Below are 18,742 nucleotides of genomic sequence, written 5' to 3' on the forward strand. Positions count from 1 at the left end.
GCTCTTCAATGAGTGCCAAAATAGGGGGGGGGGGGCATGGCGGGATGATGGGAAAGTGACAAGACTGGACTTCGACTCGTTTAAAAAGAGTTGTAGCTATATGGAATTCCAACTGGAATGGACCCATCTCATGATACAAGTTACCCTGGATTTCTTTCTATTCCTATTTCGCTGGGCAATTCTAGTTTTTGTTATGATGATCTCATGGATAGTAGTATTGAGTTCTATAAACAGATTGATGGTAGGTTTTAAGATAGCTTAGCCCTTGCTATGGTTCAATTTGTATTGGAGAAGAGGGGCGCCAACCCTATGGGGAATGAAGCTATGCTGTACTTCTTCCTACTAGCTACGGTGCAACACCTGTTCCTAGCTACGATGTTGCTCCTGTGTGCCGTATACACTAAGCTCCACTAGTGCACACTTGGGAAGAGGGAGTGGTATCGGCTATGGTGGCATGTGATACTCTTCATGTTAGAGCTATGTGGATGATATTGCTTTTGATTGATCTATGGCCTTGGAGGATGTTTTACCATGCATTTGAACCTCGTGTTATGTTTGATTCTGAATTAATAAATAAATAAATTATGAATTTGCAATGTTTTTAATTGTGTGATCTTGAAACATGAATATTTTTGTTTATACTGATGTGAATTGGTGTTGAAGTAGAATTCATACAAACACACATATAAGAAATAGAAGAGAAATAAATATAGAATCTGAAAAGGAACAAGGTCCCAACATCTTAAAAATAATTATAAAAGCGTCTTCTAAATAATTTTAAAGCTATGCTTCTACAAAGTATGCTAGAATTGCCCTTGCGCTAAACGAAAATGCACATGAGACAAATAATTTCTTTTCTCGAGAATGAAACACAGCATGAGAGCTATTTCTCGCTTAGTGCAAGTCGAGAGCTTCTCTCACCTCAAAGATTTACCTCTGGCGTAGCAACTGGGCCGTCCCATTTCTCCTTTTTTTTTGTCTCCGCTGGCTCGCTCAGTAGGAGATGCTCTCACCTCGCTCGCTCGGGGCATCGCTATTTCTCGCGTTCAGTGAATCGCGCGTTGCGACTTGTTGAAGCCAATGAGCATATGGGCTGGCCCACGTACGCAGGTAAGCAACTATTGTTTCCTGTTTCGTTTTTTCATGTTTTTTTTCTTTTTTGCTTTCTTTCTTACTTTTGTTTATAATTTAAAATATTCTAAATACATATATTACAAAAAAAATTAAAAAATGTTGAATAGGGATTAAAAAAATGTTGAACAAGAATTTGAAAAATGTTGAATAAGTATTAAAAATGTTGAACACGTATTTGAAAAATGTGAATAAGTACTAAAAATGTTGTAAGGGTATATGAAAAATGTTGAACAAGTATTTAAAAATGTTAAGCGAGTATTTGGAAAATGTTGAACAAGTATTTGAAAAAATGTAGAACAAATATTTTAAAATATGTTGAACAAAGTATTTGAAAAAATGTTAATCATGTATAAAAATGTTGAGCTATTATTTGAAAAATGTAAAACAAGTTTTTGAATTTTTTTGAACAAATCATTTGAAAACATATTGATTATGTATATAAAAAATGTTGAACAGGTATTTAAAAAATGTTGAATAAGTATTTGAAGACATGTTTAACATGTATATAAAAATGTCAAATGAGAAACAAAAAGAAACAAAGAAAAAACAAAAAATGAAACAAAATCGAGAATAAAAAAAAGAAAACTTTAAAAATCAGAAAAGAAAAAAACGAGAAACAAAGAAAAAACCGGAGAAGACTGGATCTGGTCATCTCTAGTAGGTCACGATCCTAATACTAACCAGTAAGTGATTGCGGCCGGTTAGTCGCGCAGGGAATTACCTTGCAGACCAGCGTTTGATCCCTAGCTGCGCCCATTTCATTCCCCTTTTTTAAACGACCGCGTGCTCGTTTCCTCGACGCGTTAGTTCTCTCGACAATCGCTGAATGCGATAAATAGCCCTGGCGGCTTGCTCGCTCAGTTCCGCTGGTTTTCTTCTTTTGCTGTCTATTGGTAGAACTTGTCCCGTTTTCATTGGGTTTTTTCATTCTTTCTTTTTATCTGTCTATTTGTTTATAGTTTACTTCCGTTTTCATTGGGTTTTCCTCTTTTTTCTGTGTGTTTTCTTCATGGTTTTCTTTGGTTTTATTATTATTTTTACTTTCTTTCTTTTCATGTGCTTTTCCTTACGGTTTTCAATGGTTAATTTCTTTACTTTCTTTCTCGGTGTGATATTTTCATCTGGTTTTTCTTTGTATATTTTAATTTATTTCCTCTTGTTTTGCTTTTCTTTTTAGTTTTTAACACATTTCTACATTTTTCATACATACCATATATTTTTTGTATATGTCAGGAACATTTTTAGTACATGTTTCACATTTGTAAAATACACTATTAACACTTTTATCAAATAGTCCCTCCGGTCTTTTTGACTCTGCATAGAGAATTGTTTGAAATCAAACTTCATAAAGTTTGACCATATTTATATAAAAAAATATCAACATCTACCATGCTAAAGTTATACAATATAAAAATTTAAGTCATGATGCATCTACTGACATTGATTTCCCATTATGAATCTTGGTATTTTTTTATAAATTGGTCAAACTTTACGAGGCTTGACTTTAGACAAATCTTATATGCGAACTAAAAAGAACTGGAGGGAGTATATGTTTTGATGCCAATTGTTCTTGTACACATTGGTATAAATCTAAAACATTTTTATTTAGGTTTAACATTTATCATATACCTCAATAACATTTTTTTCCAAATATATGTTTGGGTGCCTATTTTTTTGTACACACTGATTTTTTTGTATATGTCAAGAACATTTTTTATTACATGTTTAATATTTTAAATAAATTATTAATATTTTTTTCCAAATATATGTATTATTGTCTATTGTTTTCATACCCATTTTACATTTTTGGTATACATCTAAAACATTTTTATACATGTTTAATATTTTTCATATACATGATTAACATTTTCTCAAATATATATTTTAAGGTCTACTTTTTTAGTACAAATGGAACATTTTTCTTATACATCCAATTTTTTCAAATGCATGATTCACATTCTTTTTTCAAAAAATATGCGAAGTGTTTTTTGAAATACAAATATTTGGAATACTTGTAAATATTAAAAAAGTTAAAAATAAAATAAAAATTGAAAATAGTTAAAAAAAGGAAGCAAAAAACAAAAAAAAACACGCTATCTAGCTAGTTTGTGCAGTCGTGAGCTGGCCCGACCCATGGTTGCGAGTGCTTGAGGCGGTACGTGTGTCCAACTCGCTATAAGCGAGGGATAAATGCGCTAGAGACACATGAGATAAAGGCGCCATGTTTGCGGGGACCTCCAGGGATCACTTTTGGTGCCCTGGGAGTATGCCAAGTGGTACGTCCAACCACCGCAACATGTCATGTTCTGGGCACTTCCTTTGGATATTGCTTTTTTTAATTTTTTTCTACACGTTTTTGGGTTTAGATGGATTTTTTAGGTTTTTTTGCTTTATGGTTTAGCCCAGTTTTCCCTAGGTTTTAGAAAACTTCCTTTCGCAGTTTTTGTGCGAAAAAAAATTTGTACTTCCAGGAGAAGCATATGTTTACTTCTTGTGGAGGCGCAGATTTACTTCAGCGAGTGTGCTTCTGGAAGAATGAATAAAAATGTGCTTCCATGAGAAACACAGATTTACTTCTCGTGGAGGCACATATTTGCCTTTCATGGGAAGCACAACTATGCTTCTCGAAAAGGAAAAAAGAAAAAAAAAAGTTCTTCCGGCTCCCCTTTTTTTGTCATTCATTTTTTCTTTGCTGGTTTTTGTTTTTTGTATAGTTTTTCTCGGGTTTCTTCGGTTTTTGGTTTTCTTTGTGACGAAAAGTTTATCAAATCTATTAACACGGGATCTAGTTGTGAGAAATCCAACGGTGAAGACAATTCGAGATTTGGACGCAAGGTTCAAGAGATAAAACGTTTTGAATAAATGAATCTACGAAAAAAAAACTTTCATTTTTTTTTGTGGGTGAAAAAAAACTTTCAAGTTGCGACAAGTGATGTACATGCAGTGCGGCAGTTGTCAGCGTCCGACAAGATGGGAGTGACTGGGTAACCCTGACTAGTGATTTCGGGGACACAGAGCCGAGTTTGATGCGCATGTCAAACTATCTGTTTCTCTAACATGGGCCCAGGATAGCTCGCCCACAAAATTTGGGCCGTCAGATGCTCTTGGGTCATGGCAGCCCGGTCTCTCAAGGCATTACTGGGCCAGCAGGCACGCGACCATGCTTCACTTCACTCGAACTGCCCCTCACAAAAGAAAAAGAAAAACTTCATTCGCACTATTCTTTTTCATGCTGCCATCGAGAAAACCACTCTGATCCTGTCGGTAGCACACATCCGTCCCTGCCAGCAACATCAAGTCTTGGTGTCACTTCACGCCCCACCGGGATCAACAAACAGAGCGCGCCCACAACAACCAATCCGCGGGAAGGTTTGGTCATCATCTGGCCTAGCTTGTGCGGCGTACAGTGGCAAGCATGCAGTGGAGCAAGCGTCACGCAGCCCACCTACCACACCACCTCGCCGGCGCGCCATGCGCCAACCGTTCCCGCTGCGTGTGGTAGGTGGAACCTGTGGATGCTCGCCTCGCCAGGCCACCCCCCACGACCCATCGCCACCAACAACACCAACCAGCCAGCCTCCCGGTCCGGTCCAGCAGAGCGCCGCGGGTCGCTGCCGGGCGCCGATCAACTTGCCGGTACGGCGGAGGAGCGCGCTCCATCCGCATTGAAGAGCAGCGCATGGATCCACTGGCCAGCGTCATTACGCATGGGCCACGCACGCCGGCGATGGGCGGAGAGCGATAGGGGTAGCCGGACACATGCATGTAGTAGGTTCCAGTCTTCTTAATGGAAATGCTGCGACGAGCATGACAGATCTGGACCAAAGCTATGTACATTTCACGTCGAAAATCATATTATACCATTCGAAAACGTCGAGGGTCATGTATTTTCATGTGGCCAGCTTCGTCGTGCGTCGGCAGGCATCCATGGCGTCGATCGTCTGCATGGCGTGGCACCTGTTTCAGCGACATGTACATCCCGGCATACATTTCTCGGGCATTTGTTCGCTTCGTGACCACCCGATCGATCGTGTCGACGACGTATGTGTACCGTTTTGGTCGGGCGCGGGCAAGGCTTTAATACCGAAATGGACCGGCAGGCAGAGTAGAGCTGCGGTAGGTGCCTGCTGAAGTTCAAACCTAGCTTTCTGCCTACCACCGAGCACTAGTGAATGACTTGGTGCATGGTAGTGCTCCCCACTATTTTCAAAGGCCTGTATTCATCCCGCGGTCTGCACAAGCATGATTCCAAGGTTGATGTGTCTACGCTATTCTTCTTCTTTTGTTTGCTGATGATGTACCCACGATCTTGACCCCGGGGTCGTGGTTGGTGACTTGGTGGGAATTGATCATTTCAGGTGAGATAAAGCAAAGACTGATCATTCCAGATGAGATAAAGCAAAGACCTAACTGGTGATCGAGAATTGGCAACGTTTTTGCCTTAGGCTTGTACAATGCTAGGTGCTTAGGGATGTGCTCAGAAAAATAAACCAAACTTTTTTGAAGCACCGGTGCTATTTCTACTGGAGAGACGCCTAATTAAGCGCCTACCTAAAGACTAGTTTATTTTTCTAAGCACCTCCCCTAAGCACCTTGCATTGTACAAGGCCTTAGTATACCTTACTGTTGTGGGACTACTATGTTTTAAGTAATGGCATGTTGGGGATAATCATGGATCATGCAGATAATCATGACTCCTTTAGTCAACACGATTTTGGGAGGATACGTGGCTAGGAGAGATGCCTCTGGCCTTACAATATCCTACCATGTACAATATTGTCCAACGAAAGGAGGAGTACGTAGGTATAGTCCTTCAAACTATACCCTTGAACATCCAGTTCAGACGTACGTTAGTGGGTGAGAGGTGGACAGCCTGGATGCACTTGGTTTGGAGGTTGATTGAAGTTCGACTCTCCGACATGCCGGACTCAACAAATTGGAAGTTAACTAAAAATGGGATATTTACTGTGAAATCTTTTTATACGGATTTGATTAATTCTGGCCCCTCTCAAGGTCTTTGCATATTTGGAAGGTTAGAGTTCCTTTGCGGATTAAAATCTTTATGTGGTTTATTCACAAGCAAGTTATTCTCACATAGGACAACCTTCTTAAAAGGCGACGGGTAGGAAACTCGCGGTGTTGTTTTTGTGCTCAGGGTGAGACAATACAACATTTATTTATTGATTGCCCACTTGCCAAGTTACTTTGGAGAACAATTCATATAGCCTTTAATATCAATGCTCCGGTAGATATTGCGTCTATGTTTGGGACGTGGTTAGCTGGGATTGAACAGAACATGGCAGCTCGTATTCGGATTGGAATATGCGCGCTATTATGGGCTATATGGAACTGCAGAAATGATATGATTTTTAACAGACGACACAACTTAACTTTTTTGCAGGTTATCTTCAGAGCTACAGCTTGGATCCGTACGTGGTCCTTATTCACTCTTATGGACTCCAGTGAGCCTTTGGTTACTGGGTGCAACCAATGGAAGATGGTGGCTCGGGGTATATTCAACCGGTTCGGATGGCGTTCGCATAATAGGATAGGAGTCTAGAGAGCTTATCCTTATTTTTATATTACCGTTTCGGTTGTCCTTGCCAGCTTGTATTTTTCCAGTTTTTGTTTTTTGTTTTTGCTCCGTTTGCGAGCTGTAAGACAATTATGATGCTACTTTCTGGATTTTAATAAAAGGGCCGTATGCATCATCATGATGCAGAGGCCGGGGGCATGCCTCCATTTCCCAAAAAAAATGCAGATAAATCAAACAGAGATAATCGTCTCTAGAAAAAATAAATGGCACATCAACTAAGAGCTAAGTGTCCCCACAAACAAAAAGACTAAGAGCTAAGCTTAGTTTGTGCCTCTAAACTACAAAATCAGACAAATTTGATAGTCCACTTTCAATGTATATTTGGCTTATGAGCATAATAAAAAAAGTGTGATTGATTCCCGCAAAAGAAGTATAATGGATGATGTGCTGATGGATTGGTACATGTAGTGGATACACAAAAAATGTCGGAAACATACACAAAAGTGTTATAAAGGAAATAAATAAATATTACAAAAATAGAAGATCTGTATTTTTCAAGGCAAAGAGTAAAAGCCATAGAATTTGGATTAAATTAATCAGAATAGTAGTGGCAATGAAATTTAGAAAGATGCATTAAATATCTAGGATACTTTAAGATGAATAAACAAAGATAAAATAAAATTATTTTGAAAAAACAAGGAAAATCAATTACATCTCAAATTATTTATGGACCTTTATGAGTAATCTTGAGCTTTCTCACGTTCCCTACTTTTTGAATAGTATTTCGACTTTTCCCTCCTAAGTTTTCAATTTTGTATCCTAGAATTTCAATAGTTGCCCCTTCAACATTAGAATGTGTTTTTTCTATTGTCCTCGTGATTTTTATTCAGAGTTTCTAGTTTGGTTTTATATTTTATATATTTTTTCCATGTACTGGTCTTCAGTGGTTGATCTCGGCAAATATGATGGAAATCTTAGTCCTGCGCATCTTTAGTCGGACATGACGACGACGACACGAGGTCGTGTACCCATTCCTGGAGGTGTTGTAGCGGGAGAAATCGACTTCGTCATATTTGTTTTACTCATCTTTCTTGTAATGGTTCTGTCGTGGTTGTTGTTGTTACGTAATCTTCTTAGTAATTAATTATAATGGTTGTGTGCATGGTGATGATGTGGAGGCCGGGTGTTTCAACCTCCTTTTCAAAAACAAAAGTTTTGTCATATTTTCATGAGCTGCGTTGTTTAACTGAAGTTAAAAGACCACATACCAGTATGTCAAGTACTAAAAGACAAGGATCAAAATTACCCGGTCTTATATAAGCTTAGAAACCAAGAATAAACTCACATTTCAATAGTAGCTGGGAGAGAAAAATACAACTTTCAAAAAACGGAGATAGGGGGAGAAGACGGAAGCACTGACGTTAGCAATCCCGCAACCGCCATTAGCTGCAGCCATAGGCCAAGTGCCATGTTCACTACTGTATCAGTTGAACTCGTCCAGTGATTTTTCTTCACGTGTCTCACTCTCACCAACCCACCGAGGGAATGCTGTCTATTGAGTGTTGAAGCTTAGGGTTGGTAGCACGTGCACGGCTAATTACTGTATTATTAGTACGTAAAATCTGTCTATAATACTACTACTATAAGTCTATAACCAAGCATGTCTTTGAGTCCTGGGCATACGCAAGTAATTTTCAGTCAACAAAATGATCGCTGATAATAAGCGGAGTTGTTGGCAATCATTGACAATGTCAAACAACAACGCGCTCGTGCTCGTCAAACAAGTCAAATATAAACACAGAGTCGGAAAAACTATGCATGCTCGCATGCTGAATATTTCTTGACTTGTGTTTGGCTTTATGCCCTCGACTGGCGTAAATCGTGCCTCAGTTAGCCGGAAAGGGTTTTCGCTCATTGGGAAGAAACTGCATGGACATGTTGAATGGCTTTCGTAACAGAGACGTGTCTAAAGCCTAAAGGCAACAAGCTGTATGTGCGTGGAAAAGGCTGCGCATGTAGCTAGAGACCAAAGGCCACAGGAATTTTCCACGATATGGCTCGGTAAGTAGTTTCGCATGAGCACGGCCAAACGACATGCATGCATTTTCTCCTCCAAAAAATCAGCTATGCTGCCACCAAACTTCTTCAAAAAAAATTCTTCTTCTTCCCGGAAAAAAGAAATATATAACCTTTTTCCGATAGACTGGACCAGAAACAAGAATGTGCCATGTATGTATGCATCCGACTGACCCACCAACTATTTTTAGAGGCAAATTTTTTTTTTGAGAAAAATCTCCATTCAAATCACGAATCAGTACAAAGTAGGTGACCCTTACAAGCACGCTGAAACGCAAACACAAAGGACCATGAACACCTAGAGTATCCTAAGACGACCATAACACAAGAAGATCTCCAGAGCCCTGTGTCATCATCTCTGAATCGTGAGAGAAGACCCCTGCAGCAGAAGGATCTGCAACCAGTCGCAAACAGGTCATCATCTTCGACCATGGTACAATTGCCGCCACGCTGCTTCCTCCTTTCTTGACACCGGCGCTGAGAGGGCATGGACATCAATCCGACACACCTGCAACAACCGTCGCCATCTTTGGCTTTGAGTACCACGAAAAGTGTCCCTTCCGGAAGGAAGAGAACTCGAGTCATCCGACCGGTCCAGCACCACGGCCGGGCCATCCGCCCGGGCAAAGCAGGAACTCCCACCAGCATCAGCGCAGAGGAAGGAGAAGAACAACAACAACAAATCATACCAACAAGGAAGAAGAAAGGTCTTCGTCTCCCTGCTTCCATCGTCCATCCGAGGATCCAAACGGCCAGTGCCGATGAACCTCCAACCACCATAGCCCGCGACCTCGACGAGATCCGGGGATCCCCAACACCGCTGGCTCCTAGACGAAGGCAAAAGCCTCACCTGACCGCGAATGGAGCCCGGAGAACCTTATTCCGACACGACACCACCGCAACGGTCTCGGCAGCGTCTCCCTCAACCCTAACCCTACCACACGCCCACCTAGTGAACAGACTTGAGGTTCCCCCTCCCTCCCGCCGCCGAAGCGGCCGACGAAGAGAGAGGGAACCGGCGGCGTCACCGGCGGCGCACAAGGAACCCCTAGTCGCCTCCTTGATCGCCTCCTGCGATCCAACTTTTCCGGACGTGTTGTTTTTTAGAGGCACATTTTGACTCTGTGTGACCAACGACTTGACCCACCAACTTTTTCTCTCGCACGCACGCACGCCTGCGACGGTGTGCACGAGGAGGACCGACGAGACCCAGACCCGAGAACGCTGGCCGTTCCTTCCGTTTTCGCTCCTCGTGGGTGGAACTGTCGGAGTGGAGGGCTAAAATGACGCGTCTGTACGTGCAATTTGGCTCGATCTGGACTCTGATCGAGTGATCCAGCAGCTCCCCCAAAGCAGCGTACAGAAATTGAACGGAAAACCAACCACATGCTGCTGCAGCTTGGGGCTCACTTGCCCACTCACTACTGCAGTCACAGTCGAGAGATGTCTCACGAACGACTGATCTTCAGTGCAAATTACAGACAGCAGCAGTGAAAATTCCTTGCAGTTACCGATGCAGATTACCCCAAACTCCAATCTTTGAGAAGGAGAACATCAATTCCGCCTCAACAAAGAAGAAGAAGAAGAAGAGAGAAACATGAAGATGTAACCTTCGAAGAAATCATTCCATAGTTTCCAGTCAAGTGTGCCAAGTCAAGTGTGCACTGAGAAAGCGAGAATGGATCTTCACGCGGGGCCAGCGCACTGAACTGCTCGGGAATGAAGATAGGTTCTACCCAACAAATTAATTCATAATGTCCGGAAAACAGCTTGAAAGCGTCAAATTGCATCAGAAAATACTGAAGCTCACGAGTTCAGTCAAAACCATATGACCTACTGCTACCCTGAATTTAAATAGAATATGTGGCGTTCATCGCACCCCGAAGAAAATACTAGTGAAAGGCCTATGGATCAATAGCAGCTAACAACTCCTAGTGGGCAGCAGAACCCCACTCGCATTTTGTGGAGAAACAATCCAAGCTACTCTGTCAAAGCAAGGACCGTGTAACTGTTCTCTAAGATTTCTTTTCTTGCAGTTTTATACTACTACTAGTAGATGGTGTAAGCAGCCGCCCCGCTTATTTTAAATGTTCCAATGTCGACAAAAGGACATGCTTACATTAGTACAAGTTGCATGTTCGGATCTCCAAGTACAGCGTTTCAGGCATCAATTAGGTAAAGCTACCTTCAGCAAAGCAGCCGACGCCACTCCAGTGCACCAATAGGAGAACACTATACTCGCTTTGATGAAGTAGGTTAACACACAGGCACATGATGCATGATTAACACTGAACGCTTGAGCATGTGAGTACACAATAAAATGGAGGTGAGCGCCGACATGGGCAAACACTCTGAAGCAAAGAAAGGAGGAACAACCATGTGCCTGTGCGTCTGCCTGCACAAACGGCCGAGCACCTGACGTTCAACTCGAAATGGAAGACAGTAGAGCAGCGTGCTCTGCCTCTCTTCCCCGCACCAACCATCTTGCGCACCCCGGCCAAGCGCAGCTGCCACGACGCCGCCACCGAGCGCCTGTGCGTAGTCACCACCCGGTCCGTGCGCTCCAACGGCCACTGGTGCACCCACCAATCCAGCGGTCAATCCCGCCTTCAGGTCCACATTCCACACCAACCCAACCCCCGTCCCACCCTGCCCAGCTGCGCTTCCTATTTAACCCGTCTTCTCCCTCCGTTCATCTCCAAGAAGAGCCTCACCTTCTTCTGCAGTTTGAGCTCCTCTTCAGCGCCACCGATCAATCCATCACCACTTCCAGAATTCATCCAGATACGCATACACCCGCCCGGCTTCTAGCTTACTTGCTTTAGCACTTCTTTGCATATCTCCATGGAGTGCGAGAACGGGCACGTTGCCGCCAACGGCGATGGCCTGTGTGTGGCGCAGCCGGCGCGGGCCGACCCGCTCAACTGGGGGAAGGCGGCGGAGGAGCTGTCCGGCAGCCACTTGGATGCCGTGAAGCGGATGGTCGAGGAGTACCGTAAGCCGGTGGTGACGATGGAGGGCGCCAGCCTGACCATTGCCATGGTCGCCGCGGTGGCTGCCGGCAGCGACACCAGGGTGGAGCTCGACGAGTCCGCTCGCGGCCGCGTCAAGGAGAGCAGCGACTGGGTCATGAACAGCATGATGAACGGCACCGACAGCTACGGTGTCACCACAGGCTTCGGCGCCACCTCTCACCGGAGGACCAAGGAGGGCGGCGCTCTCCAGAGGGAGCTCATCCGGTATGAATTAAACCACGAACAAATTATATTTCACATGTTGATCATCTCTGTCTCTGAGTTCTGGAAGACTTATTTTTTCGTGTGTTGCTTGTCTGTTCAGATTCCTTAACGCTGGAGCCTTCGGCAACGGCAGCGACGGCCACGTTCTGCCTGCTGCGGCGACGAGGGCAGCCATGCTCGTGCGTGTCAACACCCTGCTTCAGGGATATTCTGGCATCCGCTTCGAGATCCTCGAGACGATCGCCACGCTCCTCAACGCCAACGTGACACCATGCCTACCGCTTAGGGGCACCATCACCGCGTCTGGTGACCTGGTCCCGCTTTCCTATATTGCGGGACTGGTAACCGGCCGCCCAAACTCCATCGCCACGGCTCCGGATGGCACCAAGGTTAACGCGGTGGAGGCATTTAAGATTGCTGGCATCCAGCATGGCTTCTTCGAGTTGCAGCCCAAGGAAGGCCTTGCCATGGTGAACGGCACAGCAGTTGGCTCAGGGCTTGCATCCATGGTCCTTTTCGAGGCTAACATCCTTAGCCTCCTTGCCGAGGTCCTGTCGGCTGTCTTCTGTGAGGTCATGAACGGCAAGCCGGAGTACACCGACCACTTGACCCATAAGTTGAAGCACCACCCTGGGCAGATCGAGGCTGCCGCCATCATGGAGCACATACTTGAAGGCAGCTCCTACATGATGCTTGCTAAGAAGCTCGGCGAGCTCGACCCATTGATGACGCCAAAGCAAGATAGATATGCACTCCGCACATCACCGCAGTGGCTCGGTCCTCAGATTGAGGTCATCCGTGCTGCCACCAAGTCCATTGAGCGAGAGATCAACTCCGTCAACGACAACCCACTCATCGACGTCTCTCGCGACAAGGCTATCCATGGTGGAAACTTCCAGGGCACACCAATCGGTGTGTCTATGGACAACACCAGGCTTGCCATTGCTGCGATTGGCAAGCTCATGTTTGCCCAATTCTCAGAGTTGGTGAACGACTTCTACAACAACGGTCTTCCTTCCAACCTCTCTGGTGGGCGCAACCCGAGCTTGGACTATGGCTTCAAGGGTGCCGAGATTGCCATGGCCTCGTACTGCTCCGAGCTCCAGTTCTTGGGCAACCCTGTGACCAACCATGTCCAGAGCGCAGAGCAGCACAACCAAGATGTCAACTCTCTTGGCCTCATCTCCTCAAGGAAGACTGCCGAGGCCATTGACATACTGAAGCTAATGTCCTCGACATTCTTGGTCGCGTTGTGCCAGGCTATCGACCTCCGCCACCTTGAGGAGAATGTCAAGAATGCCGTGAAGAGTTGTGTGAAGACTGTGGCTAGGAAGACACTGAGCACCAACAACAATGGTCATCTCCACAATGCGCGCTTCTGTGAGAAGGACTTGTTGCTCACAATCGACCGTGAGGCGGTGTTCGCTTACGCGGATGACCCCTGCAGCGCCAACTACCCAGTGATGCAGAAGATGCGTGCAGTTCTCGTGGAGCATGCCTTGGCCAATGGTGAGGCTGAGCGCGATGCGGAGACATCAGTGTTTGCTAAACTTGCCATATTTGAACAGGAGCTCCGTGCAGTGCTTCCAAAGGAGGTCGAGGCTGCCCGAAGTGCCGTGGAGAACGGTACTGCTACACAACAAAACCGTATCACCGAATGTCGATCATACCCTCTCTACCGATTCGTGCGCAAGGAGCTTGGAACTGAGTATTTGACCGGGGAGAAGACTAGGTCTCCCGGTGAAGAGGTGGACAAGGTGTTCGTTGCTATGAACCAGGGCAAGCACATTGATGCACTACTTGAGTGTCTCAAGGGGTGGAACGGTGAGCCCCTACCTATCTGCTGAGGATCAAGAACTTGAAGAGAAGATAGAGTGCTTCAAAGTTCAGAAGGCTTCAGATATTCTTAGCTGATAAGTGATAATACTGTTTTTTCATTGGATTTTCTTAGAAGCCGATGTTTTGTAATGTTATTACAAAGCTACTAGGTTGTTGCCAAAAATTGCAATTGCATGCTTTGGTAGCGATAGGTAGCCAATAGAACTACTGTCATGTAAGTTAAAAAGGGTACAATATGTGATAAATATTCATGATAAATTTACTTGTCCCTTTTTTGAGATCAATGGTCTAGTGGTCTTGAGACAACTTGGAACAATGCAAAGAATCTATTGTGCTTTCTTAATTGCAAATAATCTATTGTTGGCATGTTATATGGTGTGTGGAAACGATGCATCAACATAGACCGCGGACAAGAAAGTTAAATTAGTTCCCAGATAATCACTAGTCAGTTATATCTCTATAGTGGCTGTTCCATCAACACGATGTGATGGCTTCTCTTCTTAGTCTTGTATCCACGTGTTGCTATTTACCAATTTGAGTTTACGATGTTCTCCGATTTCACTTGGCGATACAAACATATTTTAGATAAATAAAGATTTTATTTCTTGTCGGCAGCAAAACCCAAATACTACCTCTATAAATAAATCCAAGACGTTTTAGAGACTTGACACATTTTATGATCAATCACCAGCTTTCTCCAATTCTCTACTTTTGAATAATAACTTGCCTTTTCCTTTTAAGTTTCATTTTTATCCTAGAATTTCACTAGTTCCCAGTTCCCACTTTGATATTGAAAAATATATACTCTAACATCTTCATGTTTTTCTCCTCATTTTTTAGTTTTTTACTTTAATACTCTATATATTTTCATCGTATTTCCATGAGTTGTGTTATTTAGCTGAAGTTAGAGACCACATAACAGTATGTCTATACTTCTAAAACAGAAAGATCAAAATTGTCTGGTGTTAGAGCATCTACAGCTGAGCATCCCAAACGCTCCTCAAACGCCCGGGCTGCCCGGTGACGAAATTTCGACCCAGCCGGGCGCCTCAAACGGGCCTCAAACGCCTGGGCTGACCGACACCCTTCATATCCAGCCCAAATATGGGGCGAATATGGGGGCGCCCGGGCGTGCTCGGACGTGTCCGCCAACCCCGCTGCAGGTCGTAGGGGTCCCACCTGCAGCGACTGAAATTCCGTCCTCTCTCATCGGGGAACCAAAATTTTAGTCCCACATTGTCGGGCGAGGCGGAGGCCGACCGACTTAAATAGTCACGCCGGCGCACGCCGGCAAGCTTCTCTGTTGTTGTGTAGGTCTATCAATTATCGTTGCCTGAGCGAGATAACTTGACATTAGACTGCATTTCGTTAGTTGATGATTGTTCGTCGAGTATCAAGTTCATCTCATTCATGCACGTCCATACCCCTACTACAATGACAATACATTTTTTATTTTGTTCATCGACTTTTTGTTGACAAATTATGATTCATAAAAAGCAGTACGAACATGATCGTTTCCCTAGTAAAGGAGATACACCCTAACTATGAATCTTCTATGTGATACATAAAATATTTATAGTGATAGTCTATCTTCTTTACAAAGGATCCAATAATGTGAGGAGCTTATCGCTTCTGCACGACCCGGCTATTCAAGCCGGTCGACTAGCTCGTCATGCGGCGAGGTGGACTAATATGGGTGTGAAAATCTTAACTATGAGCAATTATCGGTGTGTATTGACAGCCCAGCCGGCCTAAGACGGACGAGATGATCATCGTGCATGGCGCTGCATGTAATAGTTGTTTCAGAAATAGGGTATATGGTTGCAAATGGTCAATTTTGAGGCTTGCCCGGTGACTGTTCGCGGGCGCGTCCAGGCGCATCTGAGGACGTTTGAGGGGTCAGATTTTCAACTTGCAGCTGTAGATGCTCTTATAGCTTAGAAACCACAACCTGCAAAAAAATAACAACTTAGAAACCATTAATAAACTCAAATTTCAATAGTAATAACAGGGTCAAAAATGCATCTTTGAAAAAATGGAGATAGGAGGAGAAGACAGAAGCACCGACGTTAGCAATCCTACGGCCGCCATTAGTTGCAGCTGAAAGATAGAGGATGTCGCCTAGAGGGGGGGGGGTGAATAGGCGTTCTAAAATAATTACGGTAGAAGCTTGAACAAATACGGAATAAACCTAACGGTTAATTTGTCAAGCACAAAACCTACAACAACTAGGCTCACCTATGTGCACCAACAACTTATGCTAAGCAAGATAAGCAACTATGTGATAGCAAGATATATGACAAAGAACAATATGGCTATCACAGAGTAATGTGCATAAGTAAAAGGGCTCGGGTCAGAGATAACCGAGGCACTCGGAGACGACGATGTATCCCGAAGTTCACACCCTTGCGGATGCTAATCTCCGTTTGGAGCGGTGTGGAGGCACAATGCTCCCCAAGAAGCCACTAGGGCCACCGTAATCTCCTCACGTCCTCGCACAATGCAAGATGCCATGATTCCACTAAGGGACCCTTGAGGGCGGTCACCGAACCCGTACAAATGGCGACCCTTGGGGGCGGTCACCGAACCCGTACACTTTGGCAACCCTTGGAGGCGGTCACCGGTACCCGTCAAATTGTTCGGGGCAATCTCCACAACCTAATTGGAGACCCCGACGCTTGCCCGGAGCTTTACACCATAATGATTGAGCTCCGAACACCACCAACCGTCTAGGGAGCCCAAGCACCCAAGAGGAACAAGCTTAAGGGTACGAAGCCCCCAAGAGTAATAAGCTTCTCAACTTGAAACTTCCACGTATCACCGTGGAGAACTCAACCCGATGCACAAATGCAATGGCAAGGGCACACGGAGTCCCCAAGTCCTTCTCTCTCAAATCCCACCAAAGCAACTAATGCTAGGGAGGAAAGTGAGAGGAAGAACAAGAAGGAGAACACAAAGATCTCCAAGATCTAGATCCAAGGGGTTCCCCTCACATAGAGGAGAAAGTGATTGGTGGAAGTGTGGATCTAGATATCCTCTCTCTTTTCCCTCAAAAACTAGCAAGAATCCATGGAGGGATTGAGAGTTAGCAAGCTCAAAGAAGGTCAACAATGGGGGCAAAACGAGCTCAAGAGATGGGGAACCATTGGGGAAGAAGACCCCCCTAAATAGGTCCCCACGAATCTGCCCGTTATGTGCAGAAAGACATAGGAGCGGTACAACCACTATGAGCACCGGTACAATCGGTAATAGGCAATAAGCGGAACAACCGGCCCACAACCGCCCAACAACCGCACCACAACAGAAGCTAGTCCGGTGGTAGAGCGGTACATGACCGGTACAACCTCTGGACCAATTTTGGAGCGGTATAACCACTCCAAACACCGGTTGTACCGGTCAACCGGTACAACCTCTCTATGGGGCGGTACAACCTCTCTATGTAAAACAGGCAATATCAAAACAGCCACAACATTCGCATACGAGCTCCGAATTCAATGAAACCAAGTTTGTTGGAAAGCTAGCAACAAGGGCTAACACAATCTTGAAATAAATATCAATAAGAAGCAAATTAGAAAAGGCCCATAAGAAAAAGGTGAGAACCCTTCCTCGGATAATACCGGTAAAACCTCCAACACCGAAAACATCATAGAAGACGCATGCGAACTCCGTTTTTGATGAACTCAAGCTTGTCATCAAGATGACCATAAGCTCTAAGACTCACAAAGAGAAACAAACAAGAACCAAGAAACATGATGCAAGGATGCAATGGTTTGAGATCTCTACTAACGATACGATCAAGCTACCAACTTGAGAGCCCCCTTGATAGTACGACAAACAATCCTATAACCCGGTCTCCAAACTACCACCACGAGACCGGTAAAAGAGAAAACCTATCAAGGGCAAACATTTGCCTTGCACATGGTCCACTTGAGCTAGATGATGACGATCTTGACTCCCTCAAGTTGGACCACCTTTCTTGATTGCGTTGGCTCGATGAAGACTAGATGATTGCTCCCCCATAGTCCACTATGGGTGAGCCTCTCTTCGGCACATCTTCACACGACCATTGACACCACAAAGGATGGAAAGATTCAAGCACTTGATCTCTTCGTGATGCTCCATTTGAACTTGCACACGGCAACCATGATGACGATCACCACTTGATGTCATCATTTCCATGGGTTGTATGATATCTTCCTCTTGACGCAAGCCCATGGACACGTACCTAACCCCACATAGAACTCTCACATAGACCATGGGTTAGTACACAAAGTGCAATGGACAATGCTCACCATACCATGGGATCACTTGATCCCTCTCGGTACATCTTCTACGCTTTGTGAGTTGATCAACTTGATTCACTCTTGACTTAGTCTTGATCAACCTTGAATCTTTCCAACTCTCTTCATTTGGGTGATGTCTTGAAGGTAAACATGAATGATCACACAACCTTCTTCTTCAAGACATGCTTGCAATAAGCTCAACACTCACATGACCAATCTTTGGATAATTACTTAATAGCACCTTGGTCAACTCATAAACTCCTTGAAACCAACACATGGACTTCAAGTAAAGCCTATGGACAAAACCTTCAAATATAACTCAAGGCAACCATTAGTCCATAGAGATTGTCATCAATTACCAAAACCAAACATGGGGGCATCACATGTTCTTTCAATCTCCCCCATTTTGGTATTTGATGACAATCACTTTCAAGAGAGTTTATATAAGGAATTATGCATCACCATGCAATGCAACAACCAATAGTGCATGCGAATGAGATGCAAATGCTAAGGAACAAAACCAAAGCAAGAGGAGACAACTCTCTAAACTTCTCCACAAAACTCTCTGAAATTTCTCCCCCATTGGCATCGATTGCCAAAATGGGCTAAAAGCTTAGAAGGCCAATATAAAATGT

General features: G+C 44.3%; 1 protein-coding gene across 1 annotated transcript; it reads left to right on the forward strand.

Annotated features, from left to right (window-relative positions):
- Positions 1-11,437: 11,437 nt before the first annotated feature.
- Positions 11,438-14,108, forward strand: LOC119364987 (phenylalanine ammonia-lyase-like). The gene is made up of 2 exons (XM_037630564.1): positions 11,438-11,985; positions 12,086-14,108. The coding sequence occupies exons 1-2, from the start codon at positions 11,591-11,593 to the stop codon at positions 13,830-13,832; spliced, it is 2,142 nt and encodes a 713-aa protein (XP_037486461.1). The 5' UTR covers positions 11,438-11,590; the 3' UTR covers positions 13,833-14,108.
- The last annotated feature ends 4,634 nt before the right edge of the window (positions 14,109-18,742 follow it).

This window comes from Triticum dicoccoides, chromosome 2B, assembly GCF_002162155.2.
Source record: "Triticum dicoccoides isolate Atlit2015 ecotype Zavitan chromosome 2B, WEW_v2.0, whole genome shotgun sequence".
Classification (NCBI taxonomy): Eukaryota; Viridiplantae; Streptophyta; class Magnoliopsida; order Poales; family Poaceae; genus Triticum; species Triticum dicoccoides.

Bases quoted from the DNA above. Each gene is read 5' to 3' on its own strand.
- LOC119364987 (XM_037630564.1), top strand. From the start codon at position 11,591: ATGGAGTGCGAGAACGGGCACGTTGCCGCCAACGGCGATGGCCTGTGT. The intron at 11,986-12,085 runs GTATGAATTAAA...TTGTCTGTTCAG, and splicing joins CTCCAGAGGGAGCTCATCCG to ATTCCTTAACGCTGGAGCCT.